This window comes from Salvelinus alpinus, chromosome 25 (assembly GCF_045679555.1).
Source record: "Salvelinus alpinus chromosome 25, SLU_Salpinus.1, whole genome shotgun sequence".
In the NCBI taxonomy this organism is placed as follows: domain Eukaryota; kingdom Metazoa; phylum Chordata; class Actinopteri; order Salmoniformes; family Salmonidae; genus Salvelinus; species Salvelinus alpinus.
In genome coordinates this window covers 24,682,395-24,701,737 of record NC_092110.1, presented here as the reverse complement: position 1 = coordinate 24,701,737, position 19,343 = coordinate 24,682,395, and the positions used below count along the sequence as shown (strand labels likewise).

Genomic DNA, 19,343 nt, shown 5'->3' with positions numbered 1-19,343 from the left:
CCCTTCCTGCCCCCCTCCCTGGGTGCAGTGACTGGGGCCCAAATTCAGCCATTAGCTGACCCTGGCAGGGCAGGGGCCGGGCAGATGCCAGCAGGACCTTTTTATCCCATTCCGGCCGTGACGGCGGGAGCGATCGATGGGCGCTGCAGCTGTTTCCCTGGCTGTAGCACACCAGCAGCAGTTAGCATGGAGAAATGAGCTGCAAAGCCCCTGCCCATGCAGCCTATCTTCTCATACGGTGTCCCATGAAGATAGGAAATTCATCAGGTCCTCCTCATATACCACCTCCGCACCACCAACACATCCCTTCCCCCCTCGCCCCAAAAAAGTCCTGCACCGACCCCATACTGAACCTGTGCTTAGTGGCTGCGGAAATTAGTTAGCATGCGCAAGATTCGATTTTGGCTAGCTGGTGTGTGGCACTGGTGTGTGCCGTTGGCCCTCTTCGATTAATTTGACTGGGAGCCCCTGTAATTGCACTCCTCTCCTCCCAGAACCCCGCGCTAGCCACAGGCGACACAGAAATTGGCAGCTCGGCGGTGGGTGTGGAGGCTTAAAGGGGTTGGGAGGGAGGGAGGGAGGGGGGATGAGATTGGGATGAAAAAGAGGCTTTATCGGCATCCAGGCAGGAAGTTTCTCTGTCATTTTACAAATAAAACGTTCAGCCTCGCCCACCCGCCTGCTCTCAAGTGCGTACTGTGTGTAGTGTTGGGGTGGGGGAGGCTTTCGCTGGCCAGATTGTCTGTCTGAGGGAAAGAAAGAAAGGAAAAAAACGGGCCCCATTTAAACCAGAAAGGAAAATGAGAATGTGAATGTGAATTCCTCCAATCCAATTGTGGGCTTGAGGGCAGCAGCTGGTTGTGGTAATATGGTTACAGGAGCGACCTGTGAGGTGGGGGTCAGGCCATGTAGGGTCCTTATGTCAGAGCTAGCGGCGCCTGGCCGGCCTCACGCTCACTACCAGCCTCAGGCACCATGGCTTAACTGGGCTGCTGCTCTGCTGTTTTCCTAAGGGACTGTACTGCTAAGAGGCCTGCTCTGCTGTTTTTATAATGGACTGTACTGCTGAGAGGCCTGCTCTGCTGTTTTTATAATGGACTGTACAAAAATGATCAGAACCATGCATAATGCACATTCACTAATAATGACTAACTTATTGTAGCAGGCATTATAGAAAATTAACACAGATCTCATAAACAATCTCCCAAGCACAAGGCCACATGCTAATGAATAGCCAGCTAATATTTTTATTTCAAGTTTAGCCAACTTGGATGTGTTCGCTAGCTAAGGTTGAACAGTTGAATTGTTATGAACACACCCATGTGTCTGTCTCCAACTGTTTTAACAGCATGCTAGCCTGTCCACTTTGTTAAAATGTTGACATCAAGTAGCCTACCTTATTTCTCAGAATGAGAGTGAGTTGCCAATTCCTTGTAGAATTGTGTTTAAATGCATATTGCACACTTATAACTCAGACTAGACAGCTACTATAGCAGTCTTTGGCTAAAATGCTGCATGCGACAAACTGAGCATTCATTTTCCAGAAGCAATATTCATTGATACTCCTGTTTTAGTAGTGCCTGCTCTGTGTGCAATTTGAAGAGTTGAGACATAAAAAGGGTATGGTTAGAAAGTTGTGGTGTAAATTCTACCTTTAACTAATAATGAGGAGAGGCAAAATCAATTGAGCTTCACCGAGCCGAGGGACCCCGCAAGACCACTCACGCTCCAGTCCCTCATTCCACATTATAATTTGCCCTCACAAGGAGTCACCTGCACTCTGGTCCCTCGTTCAATGAGCTTCGCCAAGCCGAGTGCACTCGCGCTCTGGTCCCTCACTCCACATTAACATCACCAGTCCTATGGTGATCAAATCAGTACCACGGATCTGGAGTTTTGGTTGCCCTCTTGCCCTCAACTGGCTAATTAACAATCATGTCCAAGGATACCTCACTTAAAACACTCTTATCAACTCAACTCAGTCCTGCTAGTTGCCTCAGCTTTGGCCCTCTTAAGGAAGACCTCGCTCTGAGCGTACCCTCAACAGGGGCTTCAAAAGTATCCACCCGCCCCGTCTTCCTTTTGGATCCTTAGGCTTGGATCCTTAGGATCCTTAGGTCTCAGTCTGCTCCTGTCAGAAGTGCGGTTTCCTGGGGTCTCAATTTGGAGACCTCTGTGCACAGTTTACCCAGGTCCTCAGAAACGGTCTGCAGGTGGAGGTACACCTCCTGGCAAGCTCGCCAAGAATGTGGTGGAAATTCTACCTTTAAGTAATAATGAGGGGCACAGTCAATAGTCAATCAAGGTTTTACTTTTATTAAAAACATATTATAATAAGGAGGCTAGTCGCCCCACCCACGCAGGTGAAATGGAGTGAGCGACTCCTGTACAAAGAGTACAGGAGCATTTATATAGTCAAGCTACCCCATGCAAGCATCTGCAAAACACGTGACCGTGTGTGTGTGTGTGTGTGTGTGTGTGTGTGTGTGTGTGTGTGTGTGTGTGTGTGTGTGTGTGTGTGTGTGTGTGTGTGTGTGTGTGTGTGTGTGTGTGTGTGTGTGTGTGTGTGTGTGTGTGTGTGTGTGTGTGTGTGTGTGTGTGTGTGTGTGTGTGGGGAGACAACTGGGTGAAAAGGTTGCCTCAGTCTGTCGCAACTGAGTGAGAACAATAGGGGCCAGAATGATAGGAAGTCACCCCAGACATACTTCCTCTAACAGTAGCTCAACGGTTCCCCCAAGTTGGGCAAGCAAGTGCCTTTGACTGTCGGCCCAAATGATGTATGGTCGTACTGGTCACACACACAAAACATGAATCTTTCACCCAGAAACAGGCTCCAAGCACAACAATAGCTCTCATTGGTGTGCAGAATAACACTTTGCTCTGTCTCCAGTGAAGCTAAGAGGAACCAGTTCATTTCTGTCAAGTCTTTGGCTGAGTGCCTAGACATCATGGGGTCATTCTACACACACAGACAGTCAGGACAGGCCTCTATTAATGCGCATGTAACAGTTTAGCTTCCGTCCCTCTCCTCGCCCCTACCTGGGCTCGAAGCAGAGACCCTCTGCACACATCAACAACTGACACCCACGAAGCATCGTTACCCATCGCTCCACAAAAGCCGCGGCCCTTGCAGAGCAAGGGGAACAACTACTTCAAGGCCTCAGAGCGAGTGACATCACCGATTGAAACGCTATTAGCGCGCACCACCGCTAACTAGCTAGCCATTTCACATCGGTTACACGCACACACACTTTTCTATCCTATATGAGTTAGTTTATATGGCAATCTCAAACCCAATGCCTAGGCTTAAAAACAGATGTTTTAGTACACATGCATTAGTAAGGTTTAACTTCAAAATGCCCTCACAAAGGTGAACTTCTCTCTCCTCTATTAAAATAATGTTTGGGTGTCCATATGACTGATTCTGTTGGACCAAACCTCAAATTTACACTGAACAAAAATATAAACGCAACATGTAAAGTGTTGGTCCCATGTTTCATGAGCTGAAATCAAAAGTCCCAGAAATGTTCCATACAAACAAAAAGTGTATTTCTCAAAAATGTTGTGCACAAATTTGTTTACATCCCTGTTAGTGAGCATTTCTCTTTTGCCAAGATAATTCATCCACCTGACAGTTGTGGCATATCAAGAAGCTGATTAAACAGCATGATCATTGTACAGGTGCACCTTGTGCCAGGGACAATAAAATACCACTTTAAAATGAGCAGATTTGTCACACCACAATGCACAGATGTTTTGAGGGAGCGTGCAATTGGCATGCTTACTGCAGGAATGTCCACCAGAGATGTTGCCAGAGAATTCAATGTTTGTTTCTCTACCATAAGCTGCATCCAACATAGTTTTAGAGAATTTGGCAGTGTGTTCAACTGGCTTCACAACCTTCAGACCACGTGTAACCACACCAGCCCAGGACCTCCACATCCAGCTGCTTCACCTGCGGGGGGTGCTGAGAAGTATTTATGTCTGTAATAAAGACCTTTTGTGGGGGAAAACTAATTCTGATTGGCTGGGCCTGGCTCCCAAGTGGGTGGACCTGGCTCCCAAGTGGGTGGGCCTATGCCCTCCAATGCACCCTATGCACCCTTGCCCAGTCATGTGAAATCCATAAATTAGGGCCTAATGAATTTATTTCAATTGACTGATTTCCTTATATGAACTGCAACATAGTAAAATCTTTGAAATTGTTGCATGTTGCGTTTGTACTTCTGTTCATTATAAAACATTTGAATAATAAATAAACATTTGAATATAAACAAAATATATTGGTTAGTCCCCCAATTATAATTTTTTTCAGTGTAAATAGTGAGTTGAAACTGCTTGTCAGAGAAAAAGTAGTGATCTCTCATCTTTGTTGTAGACAGTTTCAGGGGGAGAGGCTTGGTATGTGTGTGTAAACAGAGAGGAAGAGTTGAAGCGAGAGGTTTCACTCTCACCCAAGTCTGTCCAAATTAAGCCCAATGCTTTCCCGCCTTTGTCGCTTGCCTTCCCGCCTTTGGGGCAACGACTCCCATTGTTGAGGTGGAGATATGAGCATCTTGTCATTATATACAGATCTCTAGGTTAAATGAGAAGGTGCACAGAAGGAGCAAAGGAGACGAGACCAAAAAGTTAACGTGAGAACAAGCGGACATAAACACTCAATAATAATAATAATAATTGGATTCTTGCATTTGAAATATCACGCAAAAACCAAAATTCGAATTAATGGAATGAATTAGATATATCGCCAAACCTTGAGGGCCAATTGGACAAGGGCCTTTAACTGAGGCCACACATAGGAGAGCTTCTAGTGCCACTTATAGCTACAGTACTGTGTAGTAGGGACAGGGATGTGATTCGTCCCCTGATTTAATCATCAATTCCTGCTTTTCTGACATCCTCCTCTATTCATATATCATTGAAATCGACCTTCCCACAAACCAATATCCTCCTTTACCGTGATGGTCCATATTGTCCTGACTCCTAATTTCGCCGTGACGCCGCTCTCCGAGGGTGTCTCGGGGACAGTTGGTATATGCAAAAAACACATTTCCAATTCACACATGCTTATAATACATACTTGTACATGTATGAAATAGGACAAATATAAGCACCCACCAAATATTTGTATTGTTATTATTAAACATATTCCCTGGTGTTGGAGAGCTTGCTGAAGGAGAACACAAAGACACATTAGCATTTACCCAGACAGTCCTGCCTCTTGGTTCAACTCATTCTATGTAAAATGTCTAATGGTAATTAACATCCCTAGGATTTTTGTGGGCAACTTCGACATGCATATTCAACATTCTTGGTTCATTTGTCCCTGTCTGGTCTGACCTGCGCCTGTACAGATGAGATGAACCAGTGAGCACGACGTTCAATCAGCGGGTTGTGGATTTGTTTAACATTAAACCATTAGCATAATTAAGGGGTTATAATAGAATGTGCTAATTGCATTTTTTGGGTAGCGAGGGCATGTTTTCTTAATGGCTCATTAGACCCAAGTACATTAGCACATGTTTTCCTCCTCTCTCAGCGAGTCAGTCAGTGAGGAGGCTCAGTCTTAGCAGTCATGATGCCACATGATCAGGGACAGGAGTTATTCCTAATCTCTTCACCTGAGCAGGAAATACTCTGGGGCCCTAACTAGGCCCAGTCTATCCTGGTAAGGTCATGTGGTCAGGGATAAACTCTGCCCCATTAATGATGGGTAAAGACCGGTGAGGTTCGAACGGCTGGTCTTTGCCCATCACTCAATGTCCATGTCAACCACAATACTGGGGCAAGAGTGTTCTTTCTCCTTTCTCGCTCCTATGTCTTGGTTCAAAAATAGAGTTAAAATAACAGTCTGCCAATTTCCTGTAATTTCTGTCCTAACTGAATTTGTATTTATGAATAGAACATGGAAATTGGATGCAATTTGGAGTAAAGTTAATTTCAATGATTGGTTTTAAAATGTTTTTTGTTATTTGAATTTCCAATCAAAGTTGAAATTAGAAGATGTTTTACATTGTCACAACACCCAGAGCTGTGGTAATAGCTAACCTAAATATATATTTGTTTTTATAGTAATGACTATGTTTTTTTCTAAACGTGATCACCGTAGCTAGCCATGTCTAAAGCTTGTGATTTGTTCCGGTGCAGCTGCGTCACCTGGGAAACGATGAAGTTCACATAGTGTGGTCGGAGCACAGCAGGGACTACCGGCGCGGCATCATCCCCACTGACTTTGGAGACGTGCTGATCATCGTGTACCCCATGAAGAACCACACGTTCTTCATCCAGATCATGAAGAAACCACAGGTACTACAGATCAGCTGGTTGGCTGCTCTGAATACTCAATGCAAAACCAATATGGTAGTTTGTCACAATGAGATTTCAGAGTTTGCTTCTACACTTGGTTGATTATTTTCCACTAAATCCATGTCTGTAATGGGTGGTGTCATAGACTATTTTACTTGTCTTTTTTACATTAAACAAATATAATGGGTGTTATTTTCACAATTTTTCTACTAAAATTGATCAAACACATATTCCAGCACTGCTCCAATCTATCTGACTTTCTCAACAAACCCATCTTAACTCTCTTTCCCGGGGGTCCCACCAAACTAGCTTGTTGGTTTAGTGGGTTAACTGTCTGCCTGTCCAGCTGTGTGACTCTGAGATGGAAAGTAATGCCCTCCTCTTCCACTACAGTGCATCACCATCACTGTGGGTATGTGCTAGAGAACAACCGATATGGATTTATTAAGGCCAATGCCGATACCGTTTTTTGGGGGTCAAGGAGACCGATGGACAATATCGTTAAATTTGAACATTTTGATGACCAAACCGGTATCTTGTTTTTCAAAGTGCTGCCGCCTGTATATGGACATTGTTTTGCCGAACAGTAAATTAATGAACACTTTCAATATGTCTACATGCCTTGTGTCATTTTCAAGTGTGCTTAAGCTAAATGATATGCAGCAGGAGTAGGTACCTAAGAAGATGCTGTCCAGCCAGAGGTTCCTCAAGGACAGCTAGCAATGAACGAGTAAGTGGTGCCGGCTTGCAACAGTTTGACACGAGGCAAGTGCGCTTGCGCTCCATAGAAGACATCGGCTGCGCTAATCCTCAACGGCCGATAGACTAGCAATGGCTAATATTGGCCAAAAATATTGTCCCGACCAATTATCGATCGTTTGACAGTGTCTGTCTCTCAGCTAGCTTTCTTCTTGGCGGCTGCTGTGTTCTAAACCGCTGCACAGTGCACACAGAGCTATAGCTGGTTTTAGTGTGTCGGGTTTTATTGTGTCGAAGCGAAAGATTTCTCATTCCACTGACCTGCCAGCAGGACTCTGCCAACCTGTAGATGATGTCCACTGCCCTGTCTGGCCATCCACCTAATATCCCAATATCCACACAGACGGACAGAAAGACATCATTAAAACCTCTTATGAATCCCTTCACACGCCAATCCCTTTAGCGGGATTGATTTGACAACATCCAGTGAAATGGCAGCGCGCCATATTCAAACTACAGGAATATCAATATTCAACACTCACGAAAATCTATGTGTAATACATCAAAATAAAGCGTAACTTCTTGTTAATCCAGCCGCTGTGTCAGATTTCAAAAAGGCTTTACGGCGAAAGCAGACCATGCGATTATCTGAGGACAGCGCCCCGCATACAAACACATCAAAATCATATTTCAACCAGGCAGGTGCGCCACAAAAGTCATAAATAGCTATATAATTAATGCCTTACCTTTTGAAGATCTTCTGTTGGCACTCCAAAATGTCCCAGAAACATCACAAATGGTCCTTTTGTTTGATAATGTTCTTCTTTCTGTCCCAAAAATGTCCATTTATTTGGCGCGTTTGATTCAGAAATACACCGGTTTCAACTCGCCCAACATGCCTACAAAGTATCTAATAAGTTACCTGTAAACTTGGTCCAAACATTTCAAACAACGTTCCTAATCCAACATCAGGTACCCTAAAACGTAAATAATCAATACAATTTAAGACGGAATAAATTGTTTCCAATACAGGATAAAAACAACGTGAAGCGCGTTCCAGTTCACCAGCACCAAAACAGTAGAGTCCACCTGGAGTGACACTTACAATGAATAGCACTACTTCTTCATTTCTCAAAAGAAAAACATCAACCAATTTCTAAAGACATTTGACATCTAGTGGAAGCCATAGGAACTGCAACCAGGTTCCTCATAAATGGGGCTTCCCATAGAAAACAATTGGAAAACACAATGACCTCCAAAAATTTTTTATCTAGATGGATTGTGCTTGGGGTTTCACCTGTCAAATCAGTTGTGTTATAGTCACAGACATTATTCTAACAGTTTTAGGAACTTCAGAGTGTTTTCTATCCAAATCTACCAATTATATGCATATCCTAGCTTCTGGGCCTGAGTAACAGGCGGTTTACTTTGGGCACGCTTTTCATCCAAACCACCCAGTCCTCAGTCCAAACCTCCACCATACTCAGAACCCCTCTCATTCTTATTCTATGGTGTTCTAGAGCTAGATGTCAGTTTGAAGTGCGTTACAATCATTGAAGTGGAGGGACTTTCTGTATAATGAGCTATTCCATGCAGAGTAGACAGCAGGGTTTATGAAGGGGCTCTGACATTCACGTCACATTCCAGGTCAACGATAATTAAACTCAGCAGATTTAAGATCTCCCCAAAAACCCATGAGCAGACCCGTGTGACACACACACCAACCACACACACATATGCGTGCTGCTCTCAAACACAGAGAACTGCCATTGTATTTGTTCAATAAAAGTTTTCTCCGGTATCGACAGTCATTTCTCTTACTCTACATTGATTTGCATTAGATGTGTGTGATTGTCATGCTAAATAACAAAACTCAAACCTTAATCACTCAAACCTGTGCCCAGTTGAGATGTCTCACGCATTTCATATGATTTTATGACTTAACCAGCATTTTTTTATAGCATTTTATCTGAATAATATAACATGTTAACTTTCTTCGTATTTGTTTCTTTCTGCCTCTATCCCTCTCTCTCCCTCCTTTCCCTTGTAGGTCCCTTTCTTTGGGCCTTTGTTCAACGGGGCCATCGTAACTGGAACGCTGCTGCCCAGCCTGGTGCGCGCCACCTGCATCAACGCCAGCAGAGCTGTCAAGTCCCGCCTGACGCTCTACCAGAGCTTGTATCCTTTCTGTTCACTCTTTACTCTGTTGCCTCTACCTTTCCTACAGTCCAGTCTGATCACAGAGCTTCAGCAGGTAGGTAGGCCAAGGAAGGGTATCTTTTTATATTCAAAGATAGATAGATGGATAGATCCTGACCAATTACCTATCTATCTAGCATTGTGAAGATTGTGAGAAATAACAGAAATACAAAAAAACTTTTATATACAGCTAGCTAGCTGTATATAAAAGTTTATTTGTATTTCCTCACAATCTTCTTCACAATGCTCATATGAAAGAATTTAAATTATAAACGGGTCGATTGTTTTGATAACGGCATTAGCACTGCCAGTGGTTTGCCCAGGCTATTTCACATGTGGATCGTGTTGGCTGATCTGCATGGTTGAGCGCTGACACTGATATTGATGCACTGTCTGATTTGCATACAGCGATTAGCTGCGCACTGGGTTGAGGTGTGTTGCACAGCCCGCAGTAACATGTGCAGATGCATGTGGCTGTCTAGGTCTGTAGTCTAGGTCTGTAGTGGTGATCTTATGTGTAACCTGTCTGTCGTCATGTATCATCTACTGAGTTTAGACGACAGCAGCAGAGAAATGACTGTCATTAACCCCTCCCCTCCGTCCCTATAACAGCCTGCCTGTTGTTAAGGGCCTGACTCCAGCTGTACATGTCAGTTGGTTTAAGACAAGCGTAATCAGTGACGGAGATTAATTTGCATGTGAATGAGGGGAGGACTGAGAGAGGGGAGGAACGTTGTTTTTTGGAGCGGGCTTCGGGGGGGGGGGGGTCTAATCTCCCATAAAGCCTTGCTGCTCTGCTCCTCCCTGGACAGGAACAGGGTATACAGACTAGCCTCACCATCACCACAGTATCTCTCTGCCGGTCACTATGGAAACACCCAACCTCCAGCTTTTGAGGTTGGATCCAAGTTGTGCATATCTCATTGGTTTGCGGTGTGTAAGAAAAGAGGGCAAGGGGAGTGGGCAGTAATGGCAGAGTTGTTTTTAAGGTGAAAACATGCACTGTTTTGGGGGCTACATGTGCGGCTATACATACTGTGTGTTTGATATTTGTAGAATTTCTATGCTTGCGTGTATGTGCATGCACACGGGTGTGTGTGTGTGTCCCCATCACACCCACCCATCAGCGAGCCTCATATCAGCCCCTCTCAGGGTCCCTGGGGGCATCAGTGGGACAGCAGAGTGACAGATGCCGGTTACCAGACGCCAAGTGAATTACTCCAGGGTGAGATGGTTTGAGCTGCCACAGGCCTGCCTGCTTGCACTGGAAGCCCAGGGGAGGGGAGCCAGCACTGGGCTGGGAAAGACCAGGCGTACCTGGCATTCCTTAGCAGGTGGAGAGCAACACGACAGCTGTATCTATGAGATGAGATAAGCGCTGGCCTGGGCTGGCTAGGCTGACGCGTTGGCAGTGTGAAGCAGCCAGCCAGGCTGAGGCCCCACATACTGCAGGTCTGGAGGATGAGCTGACAAATGGAGCCTCCCAGCCAATGGATGCTGGTAGTGCCAACTGGTTTCTGTGTGTGTCTGGGCCTCCTGGCTGGAAGACTTGGTGAAGAGAAAAGGATTATGTTTAAACAAAAGAATCGTCATGGGGGTGATGAGTCTGTTTTATCAAGGCAGGAAGCACACACAAACACACACACACACACAAACTATGTTGTAAAGATATTTTTATTTCTTTAATCCTACCAGCAAATGAAGTTCACTCTATTTTCTGAACAATGTTTGAAATGATACAATTTAAAATGCTATTTGAGATGTATTACCTCAACAAAGAGCAGTAATACCTGAACTAAATGATTTATCTAGACTTGAGCCACAGGCAAGACCCATTCCTTCCTCTGATTATGTCACAGAAATGGCTGCTGTTGTAAATGTTTTTGTACAAGTCAGAACAGTGACCTGTCTGTTTGTGTAGCAGAGATTAAATCCCTATCCAGCGTTTCCCCCTCACAATGCCCCGGCACTTCTCAATCTGCTGTTTGTAGCCAGGTCACTCTTCAAGGTAATTCGTTTAATATTTCTTCAATGAGAAGCCACATGACCCCTGTGCATCCAAATAAAGGCTGGCCTGGCGCTGTGGGGCTCTGCTCTGTGGTGTCCTCTCTCCCGCTCCCTCCGCCACAGAACTGGAGAGGTCTCCAGCAGCCAGGCGCTCTGCTGCACCATCACTACGGCTAATTGGATTTTGTATTGAAAAATGACCACCAGCCACATCACCTGAGAACACACACAGCAAATCCTCCTTTCCGCTACAGCGGACTGTGCACCATGGCAAACGGAGAAGTGTGTGTGTTTGTCTGTGTGATACAAAACACTGACCAATGGACATACTTGAGTCATGTCTGTACAAGTGGATTTATGTGTGTCATTCTCCTCAAGCTCTGTACAGCATTCTGCTCTATTCAGTGACAACACAGTAATATTATTTCAGAGCCCTCAGCGCTATTGAATGTGAAAGACAGTCCTGCCCCCACAAACATGTTACAAGGCAGTCAGAAATCATACATAATGTAATCTATTATTGATAGGGCCTTGTTGGAAGAGGCAGCTGCCTTGGCTGTATGAGTCCTAATAGTCACCCTGTATGAACCCTGAGCAGCGAGCTGGCTGTCTACTCCACTGTCAGTAGAGATCCATTGTGGGTGGTGAGGACATTACATGAGGGAGGAAAATAATCAGATGGGAAAGCTCCCACTATCCAAGTAGCACTCCATATATCAATCATACATTAATAAGAGAAAGAATTTGATGAACTTCCCTGACATCCGATGTGTAATTTATTTCCAACCATGTGGAAGTGATGTGGCTATAGTAGAAGTGTCTCTGAGTGGACTTCCTCTGCTGGCACGTAGCCTGTTGGGTTTCTGACTGGAGGCTTTATCCAACAGTCAGTAAGTGTTATTCTCTCTCAGGAACAGGCACTAGGGTTTGATGTGCCGTCACTCCTAGTGTGTGTGTGTTTAGGTGGCAGGAGCCTTTAATAGGTGAGAGGAAGTAGAGCTGACCTTCATTCTGAAACGCAGCCTCCCTGCCGGACAGAATCAATAGCTTTTGCGCGCTGCCCTTACTCCCCTCCCCTAAGACAGACAGACACACAAACACACACACACACACACACACACACACACTGAGCGATCCATCTCCAGGCAGCGATCAATAGCCATAATCTATGGGCCATGGCCAGTCATGTGAGCCGGTCTTTTCAAATCCAAATCAAATGTTATGTCACATGCTTCGTAAACAACAGGAGTACACTAACAGTGAAATGCTTACATACGGCCCTTCCCAACAATGCAGAGAGAAAGAAAATAGAGAAATAATAGAAAAGTTTAACGCATAATAATAAAAGTAATAATAAATGCACAGTGAGTAATGATAACTCGGCTACATACACGGGGTACCAGTACTGAGTCCATGTGCAGGGGTATGAGGTAATTGAGGTAGATATGTAACTAGGAATAAAGTGACGGATCATAAACAGTAGCAGCAGCATATGGGACAAGTTTTTTTTATTTTTTATGAAAGGGGCAATGCAGATAGTCCGGGTGTTTGGTTATCTATTTAGCAGTCTTATGGCTTGGGAGTAGAAGCTGTTCAGAGTCCTGTTGGTTCCAGACTTGGTGCATCAGTACTGCTTGCCGTGCAGTAGCAGAGAACAGTCTAACAAATCAAATCAAGCTTTATTTATACAGCACATTTCAGACATGGAATGCAACGCAATGTGCTTTACAGCCAAAAACGAATAAAAAACATGGATAATAAAAGCTGAAATATTTACTTCACAGCTAACATAAGATAAAAAACAAATGACACAAACTGAACAACAAAAACCTCCCTAAGGAAAAGCAAAGCTAAAAATATGGGTTTCAAGGTCCACAGTTTCAGCCCCCCCTCATGTGCTCTAGCAGGCTATTCCAGAGGCTGGGGCCATAACTAAAGGCTGCCTCCATGCTTCTTGGTCCTAAGCTTTGGGATCGTTTTGAGAAGGCCAGTGCCAGAGGGCATGAGGGACCTACTGGATACATAACTTGAAAACATGTCTGACATGTACTTTGGTGAACAATCGTGGATTGATTTAAAAATCAATAGAATAATCTTTAAATTAATTCTAAAACTCACAGGCAGCCAGTGCAGAGACCTTAAGACCGGTGTAATGTGTGTGTGTGCCATCTGGTCTTGGATAGCACCCCAATCTATGATTATGGTGGCTGAAGTCTTTGACAATTTTATCGAGGTTTAGAGTTCCTGGATGGCAGGGAGCTCAGCCCCAGTGATGTACTGGGCCATATGCACTACCCTCTGTAGCGCCTTGCTGTCGGGTTGCCAACCATTTGCCATATCAAACGGTGATGCAGCCAGGGAAGATGTGGCGGATGTGTTGTTGCCTACCCTCACCACCTGGGGGTGGACCGTCAGGAAGTCCAGGATGCAGTTGCACAGGAAGGTGTTCAGTCCCAGTGTCCTTAGCTTAGTGACGAACTATGATGTTGAACGCTGAGCTGTAGTCGATGAACAGCATTCTCACATAGGTGTTCCTCTTGTCCAGGTGGGAAAGGGCAGTGTGGAGTGCAACATAAATTGTATCATCTGTGGATCGAGGTGAGGAAGAGGATATTTAAGATACTGTTTCAGATGTTTTCAGAAGATGGGCAGGGACTCTGCTGTCCTAGATTCAGGAGCTGCCCTCCCTTATGGGTGGGAGGGCCTAGAGACCTGAGATGGCAGAACGGAGTGCTTGGTTTGGGTTGTAGGGTTTGAACATATCCTGAAGGTAGTCCCTCTTGCTGTTCCGTAGGTAAGAACCATGGTCTTGTAGTGGATGTAAGCTTCAACTGGAAGCCAGTGGAGTGTGCGGAGGAGCGGGGTGACATGAGAGAACTTGGGAAGGTTGAAAACCAGGCAGGCTGCTACATTCTGGATAGGTTGCAGGGGTTCGATGGCACAAGTGGGGAGCCCAGCCAACAGCGAGTTGCAGTAGTCCAGACGGGAGAGGACAAGTGCCTGGATTAGAATCTCATGCTCAATCTACGGATGTTGTAGAGCATGAACCTGCAGGAGCGGGTCACTGCTTTGATGTTTACAGTGAACAACAGGGTGTTGTCCAGGGTTCCAGGGAGGGCTACACTCTAAACTGTGGAGTTGTCAACCGTGATGGAGAGGTCTTTGAGTGGGCAGACCTTCCCCGGGAGGTAGAGCAGTTCCATCCTATTGAGTTTGAGGTGATGGGCCTACATCCAAGTTGAGATATCTGCCAGGCACGCAGAGATGCGCGTCGCCACCTGGGTGTCAGAGCGGGGGAAGGAGAAAAGTAGTTGAGTGTCATCCGCATAGCAATAATAGGAGAGGCCACGTGTGAGGATGTGACGGAGCCGAGTGACTTGGTGTATAGCAAGAAGAGTAGAGGGCCTAGAACCGATCCCTGGGGGACACCAATAGTGAGAGTATGTGGTGCAGACACAGATCCTCTCCACGTCACCTGGTAAGAGCGGCCTGCCAGGTAGGATGCAATCCAAGAGTGTGCATAGCCTGCGACGCCCAGCCCTGAGAAGGTGGACAGGATGATCCGATGGTTCACGGTGTCAAAGGCAGTGGATCGATCTAGTAGGATGAGAACAGAGGAGAGCGAGTCAGCTTTGGCAATGCGGAGAGCCTCCGTTACACAGAGAAGAGTAGTCTCGGTTGAGTGACCCGTCTTGAAGCCTGACTGGTTAGGGTCAAGAAGATTGTTCTGAGAGAGATAACGAGAAAGTTTATCAGAGACACCACGCTCAAGTGTTTTGGAAAGAAAAGAAAGAAGGGATACCAGTCTATAGTTTTTGACGTCAGATAAGTCGAGTGTTGGTTTCTTGGGGAGGGGAGCAACTTGGGCCATTTTGAACTCAGAGGGGACGCAGCCAGTGGCCAGGGATGAGTTGATGAGGAATTGGAGAAGGTCTCCAGAGATCGTCTGGAGGAGGGGATGGGTTCGAGCAGGCAGGTTGTCGTGTGGCCAGACCTCACTAGTCACAGGATGTCATCTGGAGAGAGAGGGGAGAAAGAGGTCAAGGCATAGAGTAGTTCTGTGTGAGTGAGACAAGTGGTCTCTAAATGCTGAGTAGCGGATGTCGTCAACCTTTTTTTCCAAAAGTGGTTGACAAAGTTTTCCGCGGAGAGGGAGGAGGTGGAGGATTAAGGAGGGAGGAGAAGTTGGAAAATAGTTTCCTAGCGTTAGAGGCAGGAGCTTGAAATTCAGATTGATAGAATGTGGCTTTAACAGTGGATACATAAGATGAGAAGGTAGAGAGGAGGGAGTGAAAGGATGATAGTCCCAATGATTGGAGAGTCTCGAGTTGAGGTCATACAGTTTATTCTCCAGTGATTGTACAATCATCAAAAGAACAGAGGGTAGAGGCGGTTTATGTACTCGCCGATGTCGTTTCGTCAGGGTGCCTGCACGTCGCCCTCTCTTATGCTGCCTTTTTGGATTCTGGTCCATTAGGGCCTGGTCCTGGGTGAGCAGTATGTCTTGTGCCTCCGACTTGTTCACGTAGAAATCTTCATCCAAATCGCTGTTCTCATGTCCAGAAGCTCTTTATGGTCATAGGAAATGATGACAGAAACATGTACTGTACACAATTGTTTTTTTAGATCAGCGCACAAAAACATACAAAATAGCCGGGAAAAACGGCTGCTATCCATAGCGCCATCTCTTTGAGGTGGCATTGTGGGAAACATGCAGTGTAGTAGCAGGGAGAAAGGCATGTTTCATCTTCTTAGTGAACCACACAGAGCCCAGTGGAAGCTAGGACTGCTGCCCACCTAACGGAGCCCAGTGGAAGCTAGGACTGCTGCCCACCTAACGGAGCCCAGTGGAAGCTAGGACTGCTGCCCACCTAACAGAGCCCAGTGGAAGCTAGGACTGCTGCCCACCTAACGGAGCCCAGTGGAAGCTAGGACTGCTACCCACCTAACAGAGCCCAGTGGAAGCTAGGACTGCTGCCCACCTAACGGAGCCCAGTGGAAGCTAGGACTGCTACCCACCTAACGGAGCCCAGTGGAAGCTAGGACTGCTACCCACCTAACGGAGCCCAGTGGAAGCTAGGACTGCTACCCACCTAACGGAGCCCAGTGGAAGCTAGGACTGCTACCCACCTAACAGAGCCCAGTGGAAGCTAGGACTGCTGCCCACCTAACGGAGCCCAGTGGAAGCTAGGACTGCTACCCACCTAACGGAGCCCAGTGGAAGCTAGGACTGCTGCCCACCTAACGGAGCCCAGTGGAAGCTAGGACTGCTACCCACCTAACGGAGCCCAGTGGAAGCTAGGACTGCTACCCACCTAACGGAGCCCAGTGGAAGCTAGGACTGCTACCCACCTAACGGAGCCCAGTGGAAGCTAGGACTGCTACCCACCTAACGGAGCCCAGTGGAAGCTAGGACTGCTGCCCACCTAACGGAGCCCAGTGGAAGCTAGGACTGCTACCCACCTAACGGAGCCCAGTGGAAGCTAGGACTGCTACCCACCTAACGGAGCCCAGTGGAAGCTAGGACTGCTACCCACCTAACGGAGCCCAGTGGAAGCTAGGACTGCTGCCCACCTAACGGAGCCCAGTGGAAGCTAGGACTGCTACCCACCTAACGGAGCCCAGTGGAAGCTAGGACTGCTGCCCACCTAACGGAGCCCAGTGGAAGCTAGGACTGCTGCCCACCTAACGGAGCCCAGTGGAAGCTAGGACTGCTACCCACCTAACGGAGCCCAGTGGAAGCTAGGACTGCTACCCACCTAACGGAGCCCAGTGGAAGCTAGGACTGCTACCCACCTAACAGAGCCCAGTGGAAGCTAGGACTGCTGCCCACCTAACGGAGCCCAGTGGAAGCTAGGACTGCTACCCACCTAACGGAGCCCAGTGGAAGCTAGGACTGCTGCCCACCTAACGGAGCCCAGTGGAAGCTAGGACTGCTACCCACCTAACGGAGCCCAGTGGAAGCTAGGACTGCTACCCACCTAACGGAGCCCAGTGGAAGCTAGGACTGCTACCCACCTAACGGAGCCCAGTGGAAGCTAGGACTGCTACCCACCTAACGGAGCCCAGTGGAAGCTAGGACTGCTACCCACCTAACAGAGCCCAGTGGAAGCTAGGACTGCTACCCACCTAACAGAGCCCAGTGGAAGCTAGGACTGCTGCCCACCTAACGGAGCCCAGTGGAAGCTAGGACTGCTACCCACCTAACAGAGCCCAGTGGAAGCTAGGACTGCTGCCCACCTAACGGAGCCCAGTGGAAGCTAGGACTGCTACCCACCTAACGGAGCCCAGTGGAAGCTAGGACTGCTACCCACCTAACGGAGCCCAGTAGAAGCTAGGACTGCTACCCACCTAACGGAGCCCAGTGGAAGCTAGGACTGCTACCCACCTAACAGAGCCCAGTGATACAGGCCCAGCCTCATATAGCCTACCGCTCTACCAGCTCTGTAGCTCAGCCTTTGCATGCTCATAAAAACATATATGTGAGACTCTTGCAGTTGATATTGGCCTACTGCTTTCTGTAGTTTTCCCACTCCCCGGTGGCCATGCATATTTAATTAGAGTTTTAGTAGTATTGAGTGTTGTATTCTCACTCTCCTCTGAATAAGGCTTGGTTTCCCTTTGTCATTGTCCCTACATGGATAACAATGTCTTCTTTAGTACAAGACAATTCTTTACCTAGTCAAGATGAAAGCATGTTTCAGTCTATGAAAGGAGGTTATGAATGGAGCTGTCATGTTAGTGTAGCTGAACATGTATTATTTAGCATTGCTGATAGGCCTTTATTTGCCAGCTGTTGTGCCATAACACTCACCAGTCTGCATCTCCCTGTGAACTGAGTGCTTGGCTTGGCACAGTGTGAGCTCTATACTGGTCCGGCCCATTAAGAGGGGTGAGCTGAGCTGTGGATAACTAGCCAACATCCCTCTTCCATAAGCCTATCAGTGAGAAGTGATGTGTGCAACTCTAACTCACCTCTGTCTTTGCCTTCGATTTAGAGGGGTTGTGAAGTCGTGTGGAAGAGCAACCTGTTTCTATTAGTTTAGGGTATTGTTACTCTATGTGTCCAGTCCAGCTCTGTCACAGTCCAGCTCTGTCACAGTCCAGCTCTCGGGAACACTCTGAGCCAATGGGACCCCAGAAATCTGTGGCAGGCTTTGGGCCTACAGTGCTAGGCAGGGTGGAGTTAGGTAGGGGTAACTGAGGGAGGTGAGTTGGGTTGGAGACTGTTGTTGGGTGAAGCAGGTCTTTGGTGGAGTTACCTAGGCAATAGGCTGGGCTTGAGTTTGGAGGGGGCCGGGGACTGGATGGAAAGGGGCCTGTGGTTGGGCTTTATGCCATTTTACTGAATGTTTTAACCTAATCCCATTATCAGTGTAGCGCACTGCCTTTCCTCCACTCCTCCGCTCTCCGACTGCTCCCACACCTCTCCAGCTGACCAGCTGTTCCTGGGGCTCATGACAATGTCCGATGTGTTCAGATCACTGAGTCCCTCCCACCCAGCACCCACACACCACCACTCCACGCCCGCTCGCTCAGTCTCCGAACAGCAGACAGCTCTGCCACTGAGGCTAAGAAGGGCCTGGAGGGCTAGGGGGGAGAGGGGGGCACGCACAGGCCTGTCAAACCCAGCCCTGACTCAGGAGGCAGCCTGGCCGGATGGCATATGGCGTCTAGCTTCATACAACATGCAAAAGTATTCTCTTACCTCTCCACCCCCTCCCTTCCCTCCCTCCCCCACTGCTAATGCAGAATGACTCATAGCATTACAAAAAAAAATCTTCCTCAGTCCCTCTTCCCTGTCCCCCCAATACTACCTCTAACAAAAGGGGTCTCTCACGCACCCTCAGTGAAAGCCCTCGGGCCGGTGGCTGAGCGGAGCGCAGGGCCAGACTCTTAAACACAGGTAGAGCAGGCGTGGAAACAGACGGCTGACAGCAGGGACTGAGGGGCTTGATGACAGTGCAGGGCCCTTAAATGCCATACACACACGGTTTGTGTTTGTGCACTGATCCTGGGCATGAGAAGAACACAGAGAGGATGAGGGGTAAGGGTGGTTTAGTCTAAAAAATAAAATGCTGCTTCTTTGTCTAATGTTTTGTTGGAGTTTGTGTTATGGGTAGGCTGTGCTG

At 47.1% G+C, this 19,343-nt stretch overlaps 1 protein-coding gene across 6 annotated transcripts in view; it reads left to right on the top strand.

Annotated features, from left to right (window-relative positions):
• Positions 1–19,343, top strand: part of LOC139553716 (ral GTPase-activating protein subunit alpha-2-like) — a 187,003-nt gene that overhangs the window by 125,361 nt on the left and 42,299 nt on the right. For all 6 annotated transcript variants that reach the window (XM_071366323.1, XM_071366322.1, XM_071366317.1 and 3 more), the window contains 2 exons: positions 6,148–6,306; positions 9,056–9,183. In XM_071366323.1, the coding sequence (XP_071222424.1) occupies positions 6,148–6,306; positions 9,056–9,183 (287 nt within the window). The remainder of the gene's footprint in view (positions 1–6,147; positions 6,307–9,055; positions 9,184–19,343) is intronic.